At 33.3% G+C, this 19441-nt stretch overlaps 2 protein-coding genes across 4 annotated transcripts in view; both read right to left on the bottom strand.

The window, feature by feature from the left end:
• Positions 1-1299: 1299 nt before the first annotated feature.
• On the bottom strand, positions 1300-2145 carry LOC114580979. Its single transcript, XM_028700102.1, has one exon. The coding sequence runs from the start codon at positions 2024-2026 to the stop codon at positions 1556-1558; it is 471 nt and encodes a 156-aa protein (XP_028555935.1). The 5' UTR covers positions 2027-2145; the 3' UTR covers positions 1300-1555.
• Positions 2146-11153: 9008 nt separating this feature from the next.
• LOC110095235 (RNA-binding protein 1) overlaps positions 11154-19441 on the bottom strand; it is a 26002-nt gene continuing 17714 nt past the window's right edge. For all 3 annotated transcript variants that reach the window (XR_003702778.1, XM_020820684.2, XM_020820683.2), the window contains one exon: positions 11154-11438. The gene's annotated coding sequence lies outside the window, so the exon portion shown is untranslated. The remainder of the gene's footprint in view (positions 11439-19441) is intronic.

Here is a 19441-nt window from a genome sequence, read left to right as displayed (position 1 = left end):
TGAACTTTATGAAAATTATTTATCATGTGCCCCTTGATGAAATACAAAGGGGAATTTAGCTATATGGTTTTTTACTCTATTGGTCAAAATAAATAGGCAAAATAAAATTGAATATCTTATTATCTTTACCATTTTTTTTTTCTTTTTTATTTGTTTCAAAAGAATAATAGTGTAGGCTTGAATCCTGTTTTTTTGGGCCTTTTTCTAAGGCTTCGTTTGGGATAGTTTTTTATCATTATTTTTTTTTATACTTTTAAGAAATTTTTTGTACTAAAAAGCTGTTTTAGAAAGTATTAAGAAAGTTGTTCCAATAAAAGCTTAAAAGGCTATTTAGTTTGCTGATATTGCGTTAAGGCTTCGTTTGTGATGGTTTTCTTATTATTGTAAGCAACAGTAAAAAAGCTATCCCAAATAAAGCTTAAGTCTGTGTTTCAAATAAAAGCTTCTTCGTCCTGTTTTTAAAAATTCAATTAAAAAAAGTGGTTTGAAAAATTTGCCGAATTTAATTAATTGATATATTCGAAAAACAATCTATAAGAATATATTTTTTTAAAATAAATGGACAATTAGTTGTTACAATAATTTTATGCTCTTGCTATTTTTCTTGTCCATCCTTGCATTTGTGGTCCAATGGAAGAATGAAAATGTTATTCATCCCCCTCCCCACAAAAAACCAAATCTATTAAAATATCACAATCAATGCACCAACTTCATTGGCAAGTTCATAACTCTAATTTAGGTGGAATGGTTTTTTTATTATTTTCTAACGCAGTTTTTTTAGTAGAAAAATTTCTTTTGAAAACAGTAAAAAATTAGCGGTTAAAAATTATCCCAAATGAAACATTTATTACTATTTTTAAAGTATATTTTTAGCTGAAAATTTTTCTTGAACTAAAAATTTAATAGTAGAAAGTTATTTTAGAAAATTTAATAGTAGAAAGTTATTTTAGAAAGAGGTAAAAAAGCTGTCCCCGACAAAGTCTTAGGCCTGGTTTATTTTCGCATTTTTTTACCTTTTCTATTTAGAAGTGGCGAAATTATTTTTTGGTCGCTGTTTAGAAGGGATGCTTCTATAGAAATGCTTTGCAGGGAACTTCATTTTTCTACTGTTTGGAGAAACTTTTTGATATTTGTTTCTCCGTTAGAAATCTCCATTTTCTTAACTAGTGTTTCTAAAACTACCTTTTACAAAAGGAGAGGAAGAACCAAATGAAGCCTTAGTCGGCAATTAAAAGCCTAAAAATTCAGCGAAAGAAACTGAAAAAAAAAAATAATTAAGCACAAATCAACAATCATAAATTTAATATCAATCCATAAATCCTTCATATTTTGTTTCATTTCCTTTTAGCTTTCTTCAATCCATACAAAGCCTAAGAATTACAAACAACTCAATAATTTTGTCCATACTTTCATAAAATTATGAATAAAAAAATATAAATAATATTTTCTCACAACTTTTAGCTCATAAACCAAATCTATTCAAGAAAATAAGTAAAAAGAGACAAACTAAAGCTCTTATTAACAATCAAGTTTCTTTGCCATAAGCTTTCCTTCCTTACTCTTCTTTGACCTCCATGAACTTCTTCCCATCATAAACCCTAATCATCACATCATTTCTCACCCCAATATCATACTTACAAGAAAAAATCTTCATCTCTGTCACCTTCTTCTTCACACTCTTCCTCTTCTCTTTCTGGTTATTTCTAGTGCACTTCTTCAAGGCTACAAGGAAAGGATCATCATGATCATCCATCTTTTTCGTCCCCCCTTTCTTTGCTAATGATAACTCTTGCATCGGAACGAAAGGGCACGGTGGGAGCGGAACGTAAATGGAGCGGCGAGCAAGCGGACGGCTCGACGAGTAGATTGTCGACAAGCATGGCGGAGGCGGCAGCGAGGTTGCCGCCTTTGAGGGTGAAGAGATCTTATTCGTTTGGTTGTCTGTGACCTTTGAGATGCCGGGGAGATGCTCCCATAAGAAAGGTATGTTTCCGGCGGAGGAGTGAGTTCGCCGGAGAGTGCTCATGGTGGAGGAGATGAGAGGTGAGTTGGAAGAAGGAGAGGGAGGGTTATAAGGGAATGAAGCTTGTCTTTTTTTTCTTGTGGAAGTCAAAAGGAAGACTAGCCGTGCGTGTGAGGTTGTTTGATGGAAACAAAATTGTTTAGTTTTATAGAGTAATTTTCAAAATAGTTTAGCATACTTAAAAAAAATAAAAAAAATCTGAAATACAGATCAAATATATATTTAAAATAAAAAATAAAATAAACTCATTACTAATAAATCTTTAATATCCCATTAATTAAAATCAGCACATAACACAAAACCTTTATTTTTTTAAACTATTAAATATTTTTTTTATTAAAACAAAATAGCTATGAAATTAATTAGTATTAAAGAAATGATGTCAAAAAATATCTCTATCATAAATAAAATTTAGGTTGGATTATAATATATAATAATAATAGTTATTATTATTATTATTTTGAGAGAGTAGAAAAAAATGCAAAGGGTGAGCATTGACTTGGTCTAATGATGTGAACTTTATGATAACTATTTTTTCAATATGTAATTTAGAGTAATAAATGAGGGGTTTGGATGTCATTTTAAACTTTGTAGGAGGCATTGTTTAGGTCAAGGTCAATGGGTAAAATGAAATTTAGGGGCATAATAGTACTTTCATGATCCTTATCTATCTTAAGGAGACTTGGTGAATTGAACAATAACCATCTTTTTATTATTTATTATTATTGTTTTTATTTTGGAAGAATTATATTTTTAAGGGTTGAATTGTGTCTATGATGTTTTTAAAAAAGTTTGATTATATTTTTGAATATTTTTAAGAGATATTATGAATTTAATTTATTGATATTTAGATAGATAATAAAAAAGATATTTTTATATCTATTTTAAATTGATTATATCTTAGATGCATGTCGCCTAAACAGACACGACAATTAGTTGTTTATTTTTCAAAAATCTTGCTCTTGTTTGTCTTTATATTTGCTTTTGTTCATGCAGATCAAATAATATTAATGCATATCCTCTTTTATAAATCCGTGCTTTCTTTAAAGTTGCTTCTTCATCACGTTTACTTATATGTGATAGTTCTGTTTGTGGATGACACCTATCTACTAGTATGCTAATTTTAAAGAAATAACTCCGAAATGTATGAGAATGAAAAGAGAAGTCCACTATCGAAGATATGTATTAACTGTCTTGAGATGCCAAAAAGATATAAAATAGTCCAAAAAGATCTAAATGTTTTTCTTTTACCTTTTATTTATAGGTTTCAAGAAAAGTTACATCTATATATAATATATACTATATATATATATATATATATATATTATAAAACATTGGTTTGATGACTCTTAAGATTACTACCTAAGACATGTGCCGCCTCATGTTTGACTAAAATGAGAATAATGTTGTATAACCTTGATGACCTACCTATGGGCAAGTTCAATGGTGTCGAGTAGGTACGGGCGAGTCTGCATGGCAAGTATTGAGTTGAAGGGGCCTATGACTAGTAGATGCCTTAGAGTTTTCTACCTGACTAATGTTGGAGCCTTATATCCCTTAAGAAAGGAAAGCGAGTGAACTGGTGTTGCAAGAAAGATGAGCTCTGTGGTTGGATGGTCCTAGGAGGGCAAGCTGAGAGCCCCATGAGTAGGTGTATTCATATTGTTGAGATTAACATGCATGAATGAGGTGCCCGACCTAGATGAAGGAGAGTAGATTTGATGACCAATCTTCCTTCATGAGGAAAGTGCCAAGTCTCCTAATTTATGTGGCCCTCTTATTCCCTCCTCTACATTTACAAGTGAGAGGGATTTAAGAGCCCTTGGGCAAGTTCCTTTGTGGCACCTACTGATTTTGGGTCTCTTTTTGTTGACATGCTGAGAACTTGCTAGGTATTTAAAAGGCATATGCAAGTATACATTTAGTTCTTTGATTCACTTTACCTTCTTATTCTTCATAAAGGAGATTAGAATAATCGACCCTAAACATATCATAGAAGAGTTGATGAAGATGAACTTTGCCTTCAAATCATGAACCTTTTTCACCAATTTGCTAGTCCTCATCACTATCAAGGAGAGCTTAACACATTTATCATTAAACATCTTCACTGTGAAGATATGAAAAAATATCATCAAATTTTATGGTAACTTGTGCATTCAAAGAAAGGAGATGAACAAGATGATGCTCACCACCATGTTAGGCATCATTTTGGCATGTATGAACTCAAAGAAGTTAAACACATTCATGAACTCCCTATAGATTAGCATCCACAACATGATATTGAAATAATCGTAGAGTATACAAAGCTCATCTTTATAAAATGTGTTAAGGTGCTCATCCTCATCAAGAGCCCTCACTCGTAGTTTCATGTTGTTGAAGCAGTGCCTAATAAATGACATGTCGACAAAGCTAGGGTCATGGTTCACGTAATGGCTTAGATTTTGAGCTCCCAAACACATATGCCATTAAAACCTAAAATCATGCCCATATCTCCATCACTTCATGGAGATTTTGATCACTTCCCCACACTTAACATCATGTGAAGTCACCATCATGAGAAAAAAAAAATAGTTGTCTCCTACTAAAAGCAGTACATTCAATCTTATTTTGCATTGCAAAATATCTCCTTAAATTCACCTCATTTTTTCTTGTAATCGCCATCAACTCACCACATTGAGTGTTATACTCAATTCATCACATGCAAGTCCACATCTAATTTTTCTTAGCATAAAAATAAAATGTCAAATCATTAGCTTGTCAGTAGTAAGGACTGTTATGAGAGGAACAAGGTATTCAACACACATGATATTATAAAGTTGCCATAATCATATAATGGAAACTAAAATAAAACATTAGTACAAACTTGCTACATAGGTACACAAGGATATTGAATTTTATCACTTAGAACATTTCCCTTAGATTACATGTATTCCTCCCACAAATCGACACCATAGCCAATAACAAAATATTAAAAAAAATTATTTTTCATTGTACTAATTATTTCTTTGATCGATAAGATTGGCGTTGGTGAATCCAATAGAAAAAAAATTATTGAGATGAATGAAAAGTAAAGATTCAATAATGGAGACTGTAATGATGAGTGAATGATGGAAAAGACACGCAAAGTTGGAAATGAAGATGTCTGCTCTAATCATGAGAAATGAAGATTGGGATGGTCTGCATGAATTAGGATTTAATTCTTTTAATTTAAATGTTAAGATAGTTGACTATAGTATCTCATGATGTGCCAAAAAATTATAAAATTTCAAAAGTTAGGGCAACCTTTCAAACTATCTTAAGGAGACTTGGTGAATTGAAAAACCATCTTTTTTTTTTTTTTGAAGAATTATAGTTTAGGGTTGAATTGTGTCTATGAGGTTTTTAAAAAGCAGTTTGATTATATTTTTAAGAGATATTATGAATTTAATTTATTGATATTTAGAATAGATAATAAAAAGGATATTTTTATATCTTATTTTAAATTGATTATATCTAGATGCATGTCGCCTAAAATCAGAACAAAATTAGTTGTTTATTTATTCAAAAATCTTGCTCTTGTTTGTCTTTATATTTGCTTTTGTCATGCAATCAAATAATATTAATGCATATCCTCTTTTATAGACATGTGCTTTCTTTTAAAGTTGCTTCTTCATCACGTTACTTATCTGTGATAGTTCTGTTTGTGGATGAAACCCTATCCCACAAGTATGCTAACTCTAAAGAAATAATCTCGAAACATGTGTGAGAATGGAATGAAGAGTCTACTATCGAAGATATGTATTACAAGTGTTTGAGATGCCAAAAAGATATCAAATAGTCCAAAAAGATCCTAAATGTCTCTCTTAACCTTTTATTTATTGGGTTTCAAGAAAAGCTACATCTAAAATGATAAAAAAAAAAAATTGGTTTGATGACTCTCAAGATAGACTACCTAAGACATGTGTCATTTCAAGTTTGACTAAAAGGAGAATAATGTTGTATAACCTTGGTGACCTACTTCTGGGCAAGTTCAATGGTGTCGAGTAGGTACGTGCAAGTCTGCAAGGGCGAGCCCATTGGCAAGTATTGAATTGAAGGGGCCTGTGAGTAGTAGGTGCCATAGAGTTTTCTAGCTCACTAATGTTGGAGCCTTAGATCCCTTAGGAAAGGAAAGCAAGCGAACTACTGTTGTAGGAAGGACGAGCTTCGTGGTTTGATGGTCTTGGTAGGGCAAGTTGAGGGCCCCATAAGTAGGTGTTTTCTTATTGTTGAGATTAACATGCATGAATGAAGGTGCCCGACCTAGATGAAAGCGAGTAGATTTGATGACCAATCTTCCTTTGTAAGGCAAGTGGTAAATCTCTTAATTTACGAGGGCCTCGTATTCCTCCTCTACATTTACAAGTGAGACGGATTCAAGAGCCCTTGGGAGAGTTCCTTTGTGGCACCTAATGGGTTTGGGCCTCTTTATGGTGATTTGCTGACTACTTACTAGGTATTTAAAAGGTATATGCAAGTATACATTTAGTTATGTGATTCACTTGATCTCCTTAACCTTCATGAATGGGATTAGGATAATCAAATAGTATCTTATGATGTGTCAAAAAAATTATAAAATTTTATACATTAGGGCAGCCACTACAGGACGCTGTATAATGCGCCGGAAATTTCTGGCGTCCAAATAAACGACGGAAATTTCCGGCGTCCAAATAAACGACGGAAATTTCCGGCGTCTAAAATGCTGGTCTATTCCGACGTCTTTTACCGGCACAACAGACGTTGGAAACTCTCCGGGGCCATATGCGCCGGAAAAAATGCCGTAAACGTTCCTTCGCACGATGCGCCGTATTTGCCGGTGCAAATTTTTCCGCCGGAAAATTCGATGGTAATCGCGTGTTCCCGTAGTGAGCCTATCGAACTATCCTAATATAAATCATGGTTTTCATAGCTCCCATAATCCTCTTCACACTAGAGGAAGTTGTTAAACTAGGTAAGGAACATTATCTAATTATTACCTTCTTAATTATTTTCACATAAAAATTTGACTTATTTTTTGATAATTTTAACATATTGTGTATATATAATCAAAAGAGATTAATGCTTCATTTGGAATAGCTTTTGACCCATACTTTTTTGCTGCTTGTAATTAAGAAATTTTCATAAAAAAATTATTTTAGAAAGTAATAAAAAAACTCTCATTCGAATCTAAGACAAAAAAAAAAAATCCTTATGCCTCTCCTATATATAATCTTTAGCATTAATGGTTTTTTAGGTTGGGCATTCAGTCAAGCTTTCAAAGGCTGAAAATTTTAAAAAATAAACGAGCTATGTATTTTAGTGTTGCATACTTGCATGACAAAGAGCAAATTTAATGTCAGAGAAACACAGCTATCTGATGATAGCACGGCTATAAAGACTTTGATTATTAATCTGTCTCACTTGGAAATTAATGTGGTAGGTTTAAGAAAATTACAAGTACTCTATGTCAACAAAACGTGGACTATATTATTGCATTGATTTATGTGGTCAATTCCTTGCCTTTATATATAATGTTATGGATGATGGAGATGACATATACATGCGCCCCTGGACAGGCACAATAATTGGACCTCGTAATGTATAAATGGTTTACTTTGAGCTAGGGCTGCAAGCAAATCAAATGTTCGACAAGTTACTCGTTGTTTGGTTCGATTAAAGCTCGTTTGTGATCGTTTAATTAACTAAACAAACAAATTTGAACAACATTTTAAATACTCGATTCTTAAATGAACAAACTTGAACACTAATGCGTTCGGCTCATTTATGTTCGCGAACAACATCATTTGAAGTTCATGAACAAGCTCGACATTAAGCTCGATGAAAGTTCGATTCATGTTCGATTTTGAACTCGTGAATAAGCTCGATAAAAATAATTAATATTTGACTATATAATTAATAAATAGACAATTGCTTTTCTTATAAATGTGTTCGTTCATAGATATATTCATGAATTTGTTTATTTGATAGTTAAAAAAATTCGTCAAATATGTTCGTGAACAAGCTCGATAAGCACTAAACGAACGAACATGAACTGAACATGAACCGAACATGAACACTCATTAATTTAATTGAACTAAACACGAACACAAACAATAAAGCTCGAACAAACATGAACCAAACTTGAACAAGCTGATATTAAATAAACACAAACATGAACACTCACATACTCGGCTCGGCTCGGTTCGTTTGCAGCCCTAATTGTGAGACCTGAAATTTAGGGAAAATAGTTCTGTGTAATTATTTTCCTATTTTCTATTCTTAACAAAAGTTTATAATCCATGTTTTAATTATTTAGCTTATTAAAAGGCTTTGAAGGTCTTTTGATGTGTGATAATTTAAAAATAATGATTTGCATTATTTTCTTTAATTTTAAATTATTTAAATAATTTCAAAATTTCTAAAAAAAATCAAGAATATTTTTTATTGTTGATTGTTTTATAAATTACTCAATTTTTTTCTAAAATTATATGAGGTATTAATCTCATCTTAGTTTATAATATTATTCATTTAAGCATTTAATTATGAAAGATATCTTAAATGTCTTTGAAAGTTTTGTTGTTTAAACCAATCATTTCACTCCATTTGATACAATCATGTTGATTTCAAATTTTTTATTTTATAAATTCATTTTATACTTAATTTTAGGGAATAGTTTATAAAAAATCAATAATTCAGCATTTTAATAATTTTTTCAAACATATAGTTTTCCTAATTTCCTAAAATTAAAATATTTCCAAGGCTTTTTTTTTTTTTTTAAATTCTTTCATTTTTAATTTCCATCATCGAACATTTCTTTCAACCCTACAAAAATTTATTTTAGAATTTGAATTTATAAATTTTAAAATATAAATATATCAATCTTCAATTTATTTGAATCCCTGAGATGAATTAAACCCAATACAACAATATTATATCAAGACTCTTACATTTTATCGAAGGATCCTCTTGATGACTTTGTGATAAACTGCAAAGATTAATTTTTTTTAATAAATTTTAATAAATTGATAGTTAAATTTAAAATTAATTTAGCAAATAAAAAAATCTTGAAATTAAGACTCTCTAGCCAATTTTTTAATTGAAAAATACTCTTATTCATACACCTACGTGTATGAAAACATAAATTTTTTATACACCTAAGTGTTCTCTTGGTATACTAGATAGTAGTTGTTATGGCCAAGATAGGAAGTCCAATTGCCTAATTTTAGCTACGTAAGATTGGGCAAATTATTACGTGCGGCGTCTGTGAATTCGGGCGCGCTACATCACCCCAACCCCAGTGCATCCTGGTGATGTGGTACGTCTGGGTTCGCCTCCGGATGATTCGAACACTGCATGTAATAATTTACCATAAGATTGAGGCTTTGTTTGGGGCAGCTTCCTTACTGTTTTCCAAAATAATTTTTTAGGATAAAAATTTTGAGTTCAATAAATTCTTATACTACAAAATTATTTTAGAAAACAAGAAGAAAGTTGCCCCAAACGAAGCCGAGGTATGTGATATTCTTCTTGAAACTAAGCACTTTCGTCCCCTCAACATCATTCTTCCTCCAACCCTCTTATGTTCTTGGGAAAACTATTAGGTCCGGACACCGGACCTAGAAATAGGTATGGATATCCAATTAAAATTTACTATGTGGACTGTGCTTTTTGACTGAGCTTTGAATGTGCTTTAAGTGTGCTTTACCTGCACTTTACATGTGCTTTACATGCGCTTTTGACGCGCTTGAATTAAACTTCCGCAGACACGTGTACATTCCGCATGTCAATATTTTATTGGAAACCGAATATATCTCTACATCCGGTGTCCGGACCTAATAATTTTCCATGTTCTTGCCAGTTGCCACTGCAAACCACCATAATCTCTAGTGGTTATGAATCACTCTCATGACTTTTGCTCTAGTGTCTTCAAGCTCCTGAACATAATTATATGGCCTTAATCAATCCTATTTTGGAGCTTACAAACCAACTCCTCTCCACTCTTGTTAGATCACCTTTGAAATACTCTAAAACCTACACAGCATGCAGACCAATTGGCTCCTATTAGGGCCGGGTCAAAGTTTACGAAAGCCTCATGAAAGAATTCTCCCTATTAGGAGAAATTATTCTGTGCAGAGACCGGACGATCAAAACCGTCCGAATTTATTGCACTTTAGTTGTGCGCTATTGCAAATACTCATCAAATATGCAATTATGAATGCACTTTTGCTGCGCTTTTGCAAATACTCGGCAAAAGAGCAGCTAAAGTGTAGCAAATCCAGACGATTCTCACCGTCTGGTCTCCGCACATAATAATTTATCCCCTATTAGATTCTTATACTCCAAACACTCAATTTTTGTTAAGTGCGATTGAAAGTATTCGACAATTTTGGCATGGAACATTATTTATGCTTAACAGGCAATCCATCTTTACCTAGATTGGGATCCCCTTTTGGTTTGACAAAGATAGAAGTCGACCTAGACTTCAAAATCTCCTACAACAATTTAGGGGTGTCAATATTTGACACGACACGACAACCCGACTCGGACCTAACCCGGAAAATCAGGTTGGACCCGACCCGTCTGATAAACGGGTCGTGTTCGGGTTCGCAGATTTGACCCATTTGATAAAACTGGTCGGGTCGGGTTGCCGGGTCCCGGCAACCTGAAAACCCGTTTAGATCTGGGTCGGGTCGGGTTCGACCCGAACCCGACGGGTTGACCCGAATTGACACCCCTACAGCAATTGCTCCAAGCCTACATTGTGGAGCTCTGGGCATCATCACTCCCCACCTTCCTGCCACTCGCATTCAATTTGCACCCTAAAACTCCTAGATTATGCAGATGATGGGGTAAGGGGAATGCGACAGAGAGATTATTCTGTGCAGACCCCGAACGCAGCTTTACATCCGAATACCAATCAGAATGAGCCACATCAGCCATATCGAGCTGCGGTACTGACGCTCGGTGCCGTGCCGCGCGCTTTAGGCATCCGGACTGGTTCTGCTTCCGCACAGAATAATTTTTCCATGCGACAAATCTATAGCTCATTCGATTGCCACGTTTGGAAAAGGGTTAAATTTGTTCTAGATTCCATGGTGTGATAGCTAAGCAAGAAATGAAACAGCATAAAACATAACATGCACCCAGAGAAAAAGCTCATAAATGTGCCAACCTAAACTATCCAACTGTGTTCAGTTGCTGAGACAGTAAAATAATTGCGTGAAAGAAAAAAAGAAGAAGAATAAAAGACTTTGGTCAGGGTTACATATAACTATCTAATAAGCATCTATATACTTCAAATCAAGTTAAGAGAAACTGACATTACATGAATAGGCGCCCACTCATTGGGTTTTGATATTCTTTGCAGCAACCTTGATGTTTTTGATACTTTGATTTGCTGGATTGTAAGGACTTAATCCTGCTCAAAATAAATATTCAGGCAATCATCAGTGTAATATGTTAATGAGCTTGGAAAGTTGTAATAAATGAAACAAATATATCAACAAGACTACTCATTTCCTACACAATGAAAAAATTTTCATCACTTGGTAGGTAATTCCAATGTTGTGTTGGTAGGTGTAACATAGTGTGCAATACAAACTAAAACTGATAAATGAAGGTGATAACAGAAAAGCTTATTAGCACTTTGGTTTTGACGATGACAACAACGCAACAACATCAAATCTTCATCCCACTAAGTGGGGTCAGCTAAAGGAATCATGTAGCTGACCCCATGTAGTGGGACAAAGGCTTGATGTTGTTGTATCTTTTTTATAAAATTTTGTAAGTTCATGTATTTTTTTATTTTTCTGTTTAGAGGCTTACGCCTCAATTCCGACTTCACCTTTTAAAGGTTGAACCAAACAATTAATATTAGTTCTCAAAAAGTGAAACCAAATCAAAATTTTATGAAAAAAAAAAATCATTATTGTTCAAGTGCCCTCTAAGGAATGGGGCTACTTAATGTCTGAAATGTTAAACCCCACAAAAGGCGCTCCTCATATGCAAAGTGAGGCAATGATAAAATGTATTATATCATTTACACAATTATCTTAATTATTAAAAAACAATTTCGAGAAGTAAAAAATCATTATCCCATGAAATTATGCTAGGAGAAATAATTAATCTTCAATTTTCATTACACTCCAAGCAAGAAAATCTTGCTAACCATTCTAAATCTATATAGTTTAGATAATCTTAAGGTACATGGTGACCATTCAATCAAGCCTAATGGAATTAGTACTAGTCTCTAACTTCAATAGGAAATTGACAATCCAAATTCAATCATCTTCAACACCAATCAAAAAAAAAATGTAACAGCCTAATTCAGATTACAACAACAAAAATTTCAAAGCGTAAGGCATCCATCTATCACCTCAAGGGTATATGATTATTCGGCTCCAATATTGTCCTGACCCTCCACCCTCCGATTGATTAGAAAAGGTACCCCTCAACCAGAAGCATTTCCTTTCAAAAAGAATCTCATAGATGAAATATCTCCATCCATCATCCATATCGCTAAAAAAACTAAATTACCATCCACCATAAGCACGATAAATCCCCCCCCCCCCCTCAAAAACCCCCCCCCCCCCCTTTTCTCACTTCTTAAGATAAAAAACATTCCAAAATCTCTTTATCTACTGAAGGACCTATGGAACCACTCTCATCCTTTTCTTTGAACTCACTTATGACTTGAACATCAGAGTATTTTATAGGAAAAACACTCCTTGATGTTGTGTGTATGCATGAAGTAAGCACGCACCTTTTTTATTGGGCTGTGTACGCAAGAAGCTTCAAGTATTGTCTAATACAATAATTTGGTGTCGTTTGTGCGAAAACTACCTACTTTTCGTAGATTGACTAACTTATGGCCAAACACCATGATATGTGAAAGATCTCACACACCTTCATCTCAACAATAGAACCACTCGACAAAGCAAGTAGTGTGAACTGTGAAATCATGCAGCAACCCTGCCTTTTATGCAACAACAACAAGTCTTTATCCCACTACATGGAGTCAGTTATATCAATTAATTTTCTCTATTGTGTCCATTAAGAGTCAAATTCTCATTTAAATCTAATAAGCAAATGTCACTTATAATGCTTTATAACGACACCTCTTTAGGTCTACCTCTACCTTTCTTAACATAGGTTGTATCTAATGCATCTACTCTTCTAACAGGATCACCAAAAAGCCGACACCTTATGTGACCAAACCATCTAAGAAGACTCTCTCTAATCTTATCTGCCACGAGAGCTACTCCAAGCTTTTCACATATATACTCATTTCACATTCTATCTGTAAATGTAAAGCCACTCATCCACCTAAGCATCCTCATCTCTGCTACACTTAACTTAATTGTATGCTACTCTTTTAATGGCCAACATTATGCACCATAAAGCGTCGCAGGTCTTACCACCGTTTTATAAAATTTTCCATTAAGTTTGAAGGGTGCACTTTTCTATCACACAAATAAGCCCAATGCATTCCTCAACTTAAACCATCCAACTCTACCTTTTATGCATTCAAGAAAAATACATCAAAATGGCCAATATGCTCCTTTGGAAGATTGAGTATGATAACTTAAAATAAAATGCCTTCTCAAGAATCCAATAAAACGAGATTTTATATTCCAAAGCTCCCAAAAATCATTATCCCCTCAACTCGGTGTTCGTAGAAGAATGTAATCCCAAGAAAACTTGTATGGTGGCTTAATGTCCTCAAACCTAATTTCCAACCCTTCCACCAACTCAACACATCTATCTCCAATAAATTAGCAGTTTCCAACACTCCAGCTCATTCTAAAGAGGCAAAATATATGCTTTTATCACAAAATAAAGGCCTTTCACCCAACCTTCCAATGTGAAAAATTGTGACGCCACATTCATGAAAAGTTCCTCTAGGGAAGGAATTATTGAATCAACAACTTTCTCAACAACTTCACGAGGCCTCCCTATTTTCAATAATCATATTGGGTCATCTTATCCCTACGAGTTTTAGGATACATGCTATTAAAATTTATGATTGGACTACTAATACCTACAAGCACATGGACTATCATGAAGCCATTATGCATATTCAACAAGCAGCATAATTGCTCTTCTATCAAGAATTCCTCACAACATTCGAGGAGAAAACCGAACATGATTTCATTCCCTTCCCCATAGCACCATCAACGCATTTACCAAGTTCGCTAGGCTCTTAATTACAAACTCAACCCTAGTTGATGAACTATGAAGGATTCCTTTCATCTATCTGACATCCACCAAAAAGTGAAAGAATTACTAAAGAATTGTTTCCTAAGATTCTCAATTAAAGAACAACAAATTATAGTAGTCAATATAGAACTCCAACCTAAGTAAAAAAATTTCCTTGATGGGCTCCACCTCAAACCACTATATTCAATGTTAATGTGCAAAATAGTCCCCACTTACAAGGAACCGATCTATCGTGTTGAGACCCAAATTGTTGCTGATGAGATTATAGACACATCAACAACAATTCACTCAAAACTCCAACAAAACAAATTAAGTCGGTGCTCTCTACACTAAAAAGACTGTTAATTTTAAAATCAAAATTTTCTAAACTACTGCAACAAAGAACAAAATGACTTCAACAAAATAGCAAACACTTAAGATTCTAATATCCTATAAACTATAAATTATGAAAAATATGACAGTAGCCTAATTCGCTAAATCCAAACTCGATAAACCAGACCTAACACGACGACTTCTGTCATAGTTGCGAACATACCATTGAGACATATCATCAACTAAAGAAAAAGTTTGAGAGAAGATCATTTACCAAAGTAACCCTAATCAATTCCTACAAAATTAGATCACACGTGCAAAGTTTAATAAGCATGGGGACCCAACAAAACTACTACAATTAGGGAAGCAAATGGTGCGTTAAATTGAAACCAACATCAAATCCACCACCACTCGTGAGATAAGACTTCCTCATAACTACTAAGAAGTTGAACCCAAAAATGTCTCACACTGGATATTTCATTAGCTTTGATGACTCCAACCTTGAAATTGTACATAATCCACATGGATCAACTGGTCATGAAAGTTGAGATTAAGCAAAGTCAATATCAAGAGGATACTAATAGACGAAGGAAACTTTTTCAATGCCCTTTCCTTCTACATATTCCTCATCATCATCCTTACAAAAAAAACACTACATCCCAGCACTGGACCACTCTATGGCTTTGCCAAACATCCAATAAAGCCGAAAGTGATGAAGATGATTAAAGGTCTAGGATTTCCATGATTAAACTGCAATTCCTGAATTGCTTATGAACCAAACAAACGAAGAAAGAAAAAAATGTGAGATACAAAGCAAGAGACGTTGGAATGCAAAACTGCAACTTGTGTGATTAAATTAAGAACATCAATTGCAGCAAATGATGGTTTAAATATAAGAAGGCGGCAACAATATAACGGGATAATAGCAACAAAGGCAAAGAATTGATTAAGATGGCACAATATATCGAGAAAGACAGGCGTTAGCGTTAAACTAAGGCATGACATCAAAAATAGGGAAGAAACTAATAGAACTAACAAACATGAAAACTATTGATATGCCACCAATAACGAAAATAATGGATAATCAATGGAAATAACAAATGTAAAAGCATTAACTACAACAAAGTAAGATGAACAGAGATTACCAATTCACTTCATGGCAGTGATTCTAAGCCAAAGTGTTGATTGGAATTTCATAAGCTTAGTTAAAACCATGTAATCAAGATTTAGACCTACTAGGCTTTCAAAATACTAGGGAACACATCATGTGTTGATTCACACATGCTTAATAAAAAGGTAAATTGTTTTATTTAAATTTTTTTGTAAATTTTATTCAATAAATTTTCAAACACTAATGATACCACAATACCACATGATGCCGAAAGAGAACAATGATCAACACAGGTGATAAATAAAAGGTTTTAAAAGCAACATTCATATAAGAATACATAATAATTTTACGTGATTTGGGATGTAGCCTACATTCATGCCTTGTGTCCATCACAACTAGGATTTCCTGCACAACCTCCGCTAAACAAAAATCATTACTCCTTTGACAAGTGGAGAAGCCTTTATACCAAGCTTCTTCCAGGACAACCTCCCCTTTCACGTGAACAACTTCATTCACCAGGACAACCTCCCACAACCATTCTCAGCCAAAAATATTCCAAGAAAATGCAAGGGAATCAATTAGCAATCAATAGCTTAGAAATAAAAGTTCTTACATGCTAATTTTCAATGGCATGTATAAGTCATATAAACCACATATCAAACTTTGAAGAATGATCTCATGGCAAGCAAGCTTCTTAATCTCTTCAGATGATCCAAGGAGAAAACTCACATAAATTTTGCAAAAATGACTTGATGGCCTGTTTTCTCAAAGAGGTTAGGGCTAGAATGAGTGAGTAAAACTTTTTTTAACCAAAGCTTAAGTGTCACTATTCATATTTAACACCTATGGTTTCACAAATTAAATTAAAATGCATAGAATGTTTATTTCCACGTAATTATCATCAGCTAAAGTTCAAAATCATGTGAGATCTAGCATTAATTCGATTCAAAATGGTTAAATCCATATATAAAAAAGAAGAGAATTCCTGAAATCAACATTAGCGAAGGTCCACAAACTTTTTCGGAGGCCTACAAATTACTTTGCTGAGCTACACAAACCTTCGTGCTAAGCCTCATAATTATATTTTAGAAAAACCGAATCTCTGTATCTTTGCGAAGTTCCACTAACCTTTGTGGAGACCCGCAAGGATTATGCAGTAATCCACAAACATTAGTAGAGCCCTGTCAAGTCTAAAATACATAGTATAAACTAATTATTTTTCTTAAGATCATCTTGATGATATATGTCTCCTTCACAAACTAAATTGAAAACCTCAAACTCAATTTTCTTAGAGATATTTGTTATCAACAAAATCAACTTAAGATTTTTAGGGTTCATAGGATCAACAATATCCCATGTTTTGATGATAAAAGATATAGAATACAAAGCTCTTTTTAATATGAAGGTTTGGATAATAAATACCCACCCGCCCTGCCTCCCCCTCCTACAATAAGCATCTATATGTAAGCAATTTTTTATAAAATATTATTTTAAATGTGTGCAAAAAAGTGATCATAAGTCGATAAAATTAGCAAAACATAGAAGTACACAACATATAAGAAATAGATAAATGAAATTTGGAAAAGTCCATGATTTCATTGATGTGAATATAGTGATACACAATGTGATATTTCCTAAATTTTTCTCGCAAGATCCCTTATACTTGAATAACTATCTTCGATTAATGCTTCTACCACTTCACTTTCTCCCCCTTTGTAATGACAAAATGGGGTGATAAAATGAAACTAAAATGAAAAATTAAGAACTTCATAAAAGAACACTATCAAACACAAACAAAGCCATCCTCATAAAGACATATAACACAAAATTAACACACACAAAAAGAATTGCATGATCAAAAAATACTCATAAAGATGGATCAAACATTTTTAAGCGACATCCAAGCGTGCACAACCAATCATCAACAAAGGATTTCATAAAAAGATCAATGAGTTGATGATTTGTGCTAACAAACTCCACAACTATGTCACCTAATGCTACATTATCTCAAATGAATTGTTGATAAATATCTATATCATAGTTCTAGAGTGTTTGATAGGGTTTTTTGACAAGTTCATCACACTAATATTATCACACTTAATCAAAATGTGATCTAGTATTCTTAAGTTCTGAAGTTGTGCATCACAACTACCTACAGTAATATATTCTACTGTAGATGTAGTAAAATAATGAAATTATTATTTATAATAGACAAAAAAATGCGAGAATGTCCTAAGAAATGACAAGTGTTTGATGTGCTCATTCAATCAGTTTGGCATCTTGCACAGTCAACATCAAAGTACCCCACACGCTCAAATGAAATCTAATTCTTAGGATACCACAAACCAAGATTAAATATACAAATCAAGTATTTAAAGATTCTTCTACTGCAGCTAAATGAGACTCATTAAGATCAGCCTAAAATCTAGTATAGAATCTCAAAGCAAATACTAGCCAAATTTACTAGCAGTTAAGCATGGTAATGACCTATTATGCCTCTATAAAGCTTAGAGTACTAATTTCCCACTAAGATCCTTATCAAACTTAATTGATGGCTCATGGGTGTACTATAAATTTGAAGCCATTCATACTAAATCTTATAATCAAACAATTATTGTTTAGTTTGAAAAAAAAAATTACTTCATCTTTTTGTTTCACTTGTAATCCAAAAAAAAACATGTGAGCTCTTCCATCAATTCATCTCAAACTCCTTACTCATTATATTTGCAAACTCATGACATAGTGATTTTTGTGTGGCTCTAAACAGAATATCATTATATTCTGTTTAAGATAGTTATTTAAGTATAAGGGATCTTGTGAGAAAAATTTAGGAAATATCACATTGTGTATCACTATATTCACATCAATGAAATCATGGACTTTTCCAAATTTAATGTATCTATTTCTTATGTGTTGTATACTTCTATGTTTTGCTAATTTTATCGACTTGTGATCACTTTTTTCACACATTTAAAAGAATATTTTATAAAAAATTGCTTACATATAGAAGCTTATTGTAGGAAATTGTGTTAAGGATAGGGCGTCCCCTGGAAGCGACGCGCTGTATGGCCTAAATACAGTGACAAGTGTGCAAGGGCTGCTACACCGGCGCCCGGGTGCAGTGTTAAATAGGCAAGGGTTCCCACATCAAGGACGGATGTGGGCAAAGAAGCTAATCCATGAAACTAAAATTAGGATATGAACTTGGAATATATGTTCTCTTACAGAAAAATTAATGGAATTAATAGATATTATGATTCATAGTAAGTTAAATATTTTGTGCATTCAGGAAACTAAATGGGTTGGAGAGAAGGCTAAGGAAATTGATAGTTTAGGATTTAAACTTTGGTATTCGGGTAGAAGTCGTACTAGAAATGGTGTAGGTGTTATTATAAATAAGAGTTTAAAGGATAATGTTATAAAAATTAATAGGATTGGAGATAGAATTATAGCTTTAAAGATTGTTGTTGATGATAAGATTGTTAATATTATAAGTGTTTATGCTCCTCAAGTAGGTTTGGATATGAGTTCTAAATTAAATTTTTGGAATGACTTAGAAGAATTAATACAAAAGATACATCTTGAAGAAAGAGTTTTTATTGGAGGAGATTTAAATGGACATGTTGGTAGAGAGGTAGATGATTTTAAAAGCATTCATGGTGACCATGGATTTGGAACGACGAATGAAAGTGGCAAGACCATATTGGATTTTTGTTTAGCTTATGATTTTTCAATTGCTAATACCTTATTTAAGAAAAGGAATGAGCATCTCATCAATT

Source organism: Dendrobium catenatum, unplaced genomic scaffold, assembly GCF_001605985.2.
Source record: "Dendrobium catenatum unplaced genomic scaffold, ASM160598v2 fragScaff_scaffold_1449, whole genome shotgun sequence".
Lineage (NCBI taxonomy): Eukaryota > Viridiplantae > Streptophyta > Magnoliopsida > Asparagales > Orchidaceae > Dendrobium > Dendrobium catenatum.
The sequence above is the reverse complement of the archived record's forward strand: the minus strand, read 5'-3'. Positions and strand labels throughout refer to the sequence as shown.